The following is a 6,000-nucleotide window of genomic DNA, read 5'->3' on the forward strand; positions in this document are numbered from 1 at the left end:
TTAGAGTCGAGTCACTGGTTCCATTTATCTAACATTGTGAGTTTGTGAGAAAAGGAAGGAGGAAGAGAATTGATGGTAAAAGTGAGTGTGATTGAATAGACTACGAACTCCAAGCTAGGAAGAGAAGGAAGTAATATCAGAATAGAGCTGGTGATTTGAATGAATCAAGGACTCACGGTCCAGTGAAGTTGTGGGAGGTGTATCAGAATGAAACAACTGAAAAGAGGTTTTAGTCAGAGTAGAATGTTTAAGAATACAGGTGGTGGATCAGTCCGTATTATGGCAAGGTGCAAGATATGGCCAGGGGAAAGAGTTTCTGGGGTAGAGCTGATGTCATTGTTTAGAATATCAACAAAATTTAAGCCCGGCTCATACACATAGAAATTGAAATTCCTGCGTGTTGAGACAGGGATTGGAGAGAAATAAGGAGACCAGGTGTCAGAGCACTCATTTAATGTGGGTGAAAGACTAGGTATTTGCTAAACAGATGCTACTGGAGTGAAAGGGCTGTGTAGTGAGGTCTCATGAGCCTCGATGGAGATGTTGTTTACAAGGATTTTAACAGTGCAGTTCCAGCAGCTTCTCCCCCCCCCCCCCCCCCCCCCATGGAGACTAAGGCTGGGAAAGCGAGGAACTTCCTGAGAAGGCTTCAGGAGTGTCAGGGTCTTCAGGGGACATACCTAGTTTTCAGTTAAGGTAAAGATGTGGAAAGATTCATTAAAGAAGCCGAGGGTTCTTAGTATGAAGTGGAATAAGGGTCTAGTGAGCAGAGTGGGAAGGCAGCACTGGGAAGATGAGTCAGGAAGAGGAAACATTGAGCATGATGTAAAACGGCAGGTGATTGGGGGAACTTGGGTTTTGAGCTGCAGTCAAAGTTGTCAGGGAGGGACATGGGGGTGCTTAACCAAAGGAGCTCGACTGAGCTATTTCTTGTCCAGGCTCTAGACAATGTGCCAGCTAATTCATTTTCTGCTGCTCAGCCAGTCTGATGCAGCTATTGTGTAGAATTCCTGATAAATCATTTGTGAAAAGTTTGTTGACTCCATGGGGGCTGGCCCCGTGGCTGAGTGGTTAAGTTCTCGCGCTCCACTGCAGGCGGCTCAGTGTTTCGTTGGTTCGAATCCTGGGCGCGGACATGGCACTGCTCATCAAACCAGCTCTGAGGCAGTGTCCCACATGCCACAACTAGAAGGACCCACAACGAAGAATATACAACTATGTACTGGGGGGCTTTGGGGAGAAAAAGGAAAAAATAAAAAAAAATCTTGGGGAAAAGAAAAAGTTTGTTGACCCCCATAATGCTGAGCCTCAGATGAAAGGAGAAATGTAAATAGATCCCAGTCCTTGGGGTTAGAGTGTGAACATCCTGACCTTCCAGCTTCTTTAAAAGGTTTTCCGTGGGGTAGAGAGAAGGTTTCATAGTTAAGCTGAGGTGGGGAAATTTTTTTTTTTTGAGGAAGATTAGCCCTGAGCTAACGTCAGCTGCCAATCCTCCTCTTTTTGCTGAGGAAGACTGGCCCTGAGCTAACATCTGTGCCCATCTTCCTCTACGTTATGTGTGGGACACCTGCCACAGCACGGCTTGCCAAGCGGTGCATGGGTCCGCACCCGGGATCCGAACCAGCGAACCCCAGGCTGCCGAAGTGGAACGTGCACACTTAACCTCTGTGTCACCATGCCAGCCCAGGAAGTTTTTTAAAAAAATCATTATTCTACTTTTTGGCCTTGATAGAGTTGTAATCACTGTCAGTGAAGATGTCATTTGTCAGTGTTAATCCACTTTGATCTGTTGAAATATTTTGATATTTGGAGTATAATTAGTTAGACTCTTTACTGCTTAATCACTTATGTTGTTTTTGATCATTTTCTGGCTCATTGTTGATCAGAGTGGGAGGAAACCAACTGAGCTAGTATTGTCACCCAGTTCTGATAAAAGCTCATGGACCCTCTAAATATTTCCTGAATAAATGAAATTGAAATTTTAGCTCAGGTAGTATTTTGCTCTTATTAAAAACCTGACTTTTTCTACTGTATCTTTCCTCATTTTACATGAATTGATGAACTTCGGTTGTGTTTTGTGCCTATATTAATATTATTTCCAATGAACAATTTCCACGTTAGTGTTGCAGCATAGTTCTTTTGAACTGCTCTTCAAGTCTGGCTCATAGAAGGCTGATTAAATTGTCGTCATTGAGAAATTTCTTAAAAAAATCAAAATTTCTGGCTTGTCAGGTTCTTACTGGTCAGTTAGATACTAGGCATTCTTCAAAGCACTTTGTACATATTAACTCTTTTAATTCCCACAGTAGAACCAGTATGATGTGGCTACTATTTCCTCCCTTTTACAGATGAGAGAACTGAGGCTCCTTGTGGTTAAGTAACCCAACCAAGGACACTTAACTAGTAAGAGCTAGAAGATTCGAACCCAAATAGTCTGGTTTGAGATCTGGTTTGCTTAGCTTCTAACCTAAACTGCCTCTCCTGAGTCCTGGCAACATTAGGCCACAATTCCATCATAGCGTAGTACTCTGGAGCTCAGTGATAGCTGCGTCCTGTAGAAGGAAGCATGATAGTCCATTTTGCCTCATTGCAGCCCTGGTGTAGAGGGCCAAATGTGTGTGTGGGAGGAGGGTAGGAGTAGTGGTGAGGACGTGATACACCTAACTCATAAGTAGATAGGAAGATAGTTTGATTTATTCATTTGCCAAGGGGAAAAGACTATTTATTCAGTAGTCTTGTGTCCCTTGTGATGATGGTAGTGTTCACTTATTCTGTTTACTGTATCCCAGACACTGTAGTAAGTGCTTTGTATTTATTCTCATTTAATATTTCATTCAGTGTCACATAGATGGTAAGGACTCGATAAAGTATTAAGATTGTAAAGTTGTTTTGGAGATTAATGAGATACTCTGTATATTATTATGTAATTGTACAACTAGTTCTGCTTAAATTACTATGTTCTTTATAATAAACATTTGCTTTCCTTAAGGAATAGTTTTTTAAGACATGTATAAATGTAGTATTTGTAAAGTTAAAAGTAAAAGTTAGAATAAATATTGGATCAGAAAAGTACTGTGATGTATTTAGTAAGCCATGGAATTTGGCTGAATGCTTTTTTTTTAAAGGTAATTTACATTTACTATGCAATACGTTTCATAGACGGAAATACAGATTTCCTTCAAGTCATTTTATTGAAAGTAAATGCTTGTTGGTAGCTAAAAGCCTTTTTTATACCAGTCAATATTGTTGGGAGATGCTGATGATAGCTTATCTTACATGTGTTACTGTTTTTTATGTTTTCTCTTTTTCTTTTCTAGGTACTTGATGAAGAAGCAGAAGTTTTTATAGTCAAAATGTGGAGATTATTGATATATGAAACAGAAGCCAAGAAAATTGGTCTTGTGAAGTAAAACTCTTTTTGCGTTTAGAGTTCCATTTGAGCTTTCTTCTTCTTTCCCATCCTTCAAAGGACTTTGAATTTTTCTTTGTCTTCAAAGACATTTGTGAGATCTGTAATTTTTTTTTTTAATGTAGAAAATGTGAATTTTTTTGTCCTCTAATTTGTTGATGCTCTGTGTACTCCCTTGGTTGTAAAGACATCTGAATCCTGCCTTGGTTCTGTTTATACTCACCAGGTACAAATTACTGGTATGTTTTATAAGCCGCAGCTACTGTACACAGCCTATCTGATATAATCTTGTTCTGCTGATTTGTTCCTTGTAAATATTAAAATGACTCCCCAATTCTTTTGCAGAATTGCACTTAATATTGAACTGTACTGTATAGGAACCAACATGAATGATTTTAATTGAAAGAATTCCAGTCACACCTATTACCCTTTCCCCCTCGATCAGAAATGGCAAGCCCTTGTGAAGGCATGGGATTTAAAATTAGAGTGCGAAAATTAGCAGACAATCCATTCCTACTGTATCCCTGTGTGAATGTGTTTGTGTGAATGTATGTATAAAAGTCTTATTCTTTCCTAATTTGCTTTGGAGGGCTCTCCCTTAAACTTTTCCTAATTGGAGAATAGAGTTGTAAAGGAAGCATGGTATTGTACCAACCCAAATATCTGGGATAATTAGGTTATTAGTCTCTCAGAGCATGGTATTCTCTTGTGGCAGGCTACAGTCTGTTGAATGGAATGGGGTTTTCCTGTTGTCAGCCTCTCTTTTAAGGGAGTGTGAATCATAGTGTCGTGTCCTGTCCCCGTCCTGTTCCCCTCCCCTCCTTCCCCCCATCTCATTGGTCAGAAATGAGGCAGATTCTTAGATTCCGGAGAGCTTTATTGATGCATTTTTGCACTAATTGGTCCTTAGTTGAATTTTGATGTACGCCTTTGTTTAAAAAAAAAAAAGCAACTTAATTCGAAAGGTGTAATTGAAAAAAACCCTTTTTTTTAAAAAAAAAAAGATAAAATTAGGCAGTTTTACAGACTAGGAAAGTTGGACAAAACAGAATTCAGCATGGTAATTTACAAAGTTTACATCTTATTTTTAAGGATAAAGTAATTCATTTAAGGCAGTTACCACTAGTTGTTTGTTTTGTAAAAGGTTTATATCTTGTGTGTGTATATGCACGCACACACCTTGTTTACCTCTGCTCATCATAGTTTAAAAATATACTGATGGTGTTCTTAGAGACATACATGGGGCTTGCTTTATTATAGATCAGAACTTCACCAGGGAGCAAAATTGCCTGAAAATGTAACACTTTTTAAACAGTTCTTAACATAAATTAGGTGCAGCTATTCCCATGTCTGAGTATTTATTTAAAAGAAAGATAAAGATGGGGGGGTGGTGTTAAAAATGCATAATTGAACTTGAGTTACTAGATTTTTTTTTACATCCTAAGAGGACATTTGAAAACACTGTTCTTACCATTGGACCATGACATGGTTCCATTATGTAAATATTTCAACTATTAAAAATGTATATATTTGATTTTTGGGGACTCATTCTTTCAGAGTCTTGTTAAATAAATGGCATCACGTGGTAATTGTTTGGTGCTCACTAGAAACTTAACTTGAAAATATCGGCTGAATTTTTGATGGACTTGATTTTTATGAGTATTAGTAATTGAAAGTCAGAGGCCATTTACCTTATTTTGGTTTAATCTGTACATCTATGGACAGTGCCCCCTTTTAGTGTTAGAACATTTTAAATTCTGGTTTCTCAAGGGAAAATTTCAGAAACATGCTCCTTGCCATTTACAAATTCATTTACTAGCCTTTTCTCAGATTCATGCCCAGCCTAACACTCTTTTGAAGCAGTTTATTACGCCTCACTAGCTTCTCTTACCATATTACTACTTCTAAGGCATCATATTAGGTTGTTTTATTTAGGCAGCATTAACATGAAAGTTTATTCAGGTAGATTTAATTTCTCTTGCTTTGGTCTCTTCTGTTCTTTCACCATATTTATCTTAAAGGACTCTTATCTGAAACCGTTGGGGCGCACATACCATACACTTCACAACACCTCCAGTGAGATTTGTGTCAGGACCTCAAATTCATACATTAACGTTTCTGTAGCAGAACAGGAATGAGAACAGTCACTGGGTTAAAGACTGCTACGTTAATAGGTTAATATCAATTCAAGTCAGATTTTGCCACCAAGCTTAACTTTAAGGTTTTTTGGAGTTTCTTGTTTTTCAGATTTGTCTATAAAGAATTGGACATGTATAAACTGGCATATTTTAGTGTCTGGGAGAATATACATAAGAAAATTTCTACTGAATTGCTTGAGCTTCCTGGGTTTACCATTTGCCATAGATTATTTTCTGTTTGGAAACCTTAGTTAATCCATGTTGCCCATTCAAGTAATTATAAAATTATAGGAAAGTCTTGAGAACCATTCTTGATCTAGTAGTTAGAAAACTAGTATGTTTTTTCCTCATTTGATCCTGCAAATAAAATAATTTAAAATATGTACATCTTTACAGAGGAAAGATAAATTATTTGAAGTAGTTTTTCTCAAACTTTAATGTATACCTGAATGA

At 37.9% G+C, this 6,000-nt stretch overlaps 1 protein-coding gene across 1 annotated transcript in view; it reads left to right on the forward strand.

Moving 5' to 3' along the window:
- Positions 1-4,943, forward strand: part of RBM25 (RNA binding motif protein 25) — a 57,699-nt gene extending 52,756 nt beyond the window's left edge. The window contains exon 19 of the mRNA XM_001916283.6: positions 3,318-4,943. Coding sequence (XP_001916318.1) covers positions 3,318-3,410 — 93 coding nt within the window. The 3' untranslated portion in view covers positions 3,411-4,943. The remainder of the gene's footprint in view (positions 1-3,317) is intronic.
- The last annotated feature ends 1,057 nt before the right edge of the window (positions 4,944-6,000 follow it).

Source organism: Equus caballus, chromosome 24, assembly GCF_041296265.1.
Source record: "Equus caballus isolate H_3958 breed thoroughbred chromosome 24, TB-T2T, whole genome shotgun sequence".
Lineage (NCBI taxonomy): Eukaryota > Metazoa > Chordata > Mammalia > Perissodactyla > Equidae > Equus > Equus caballus.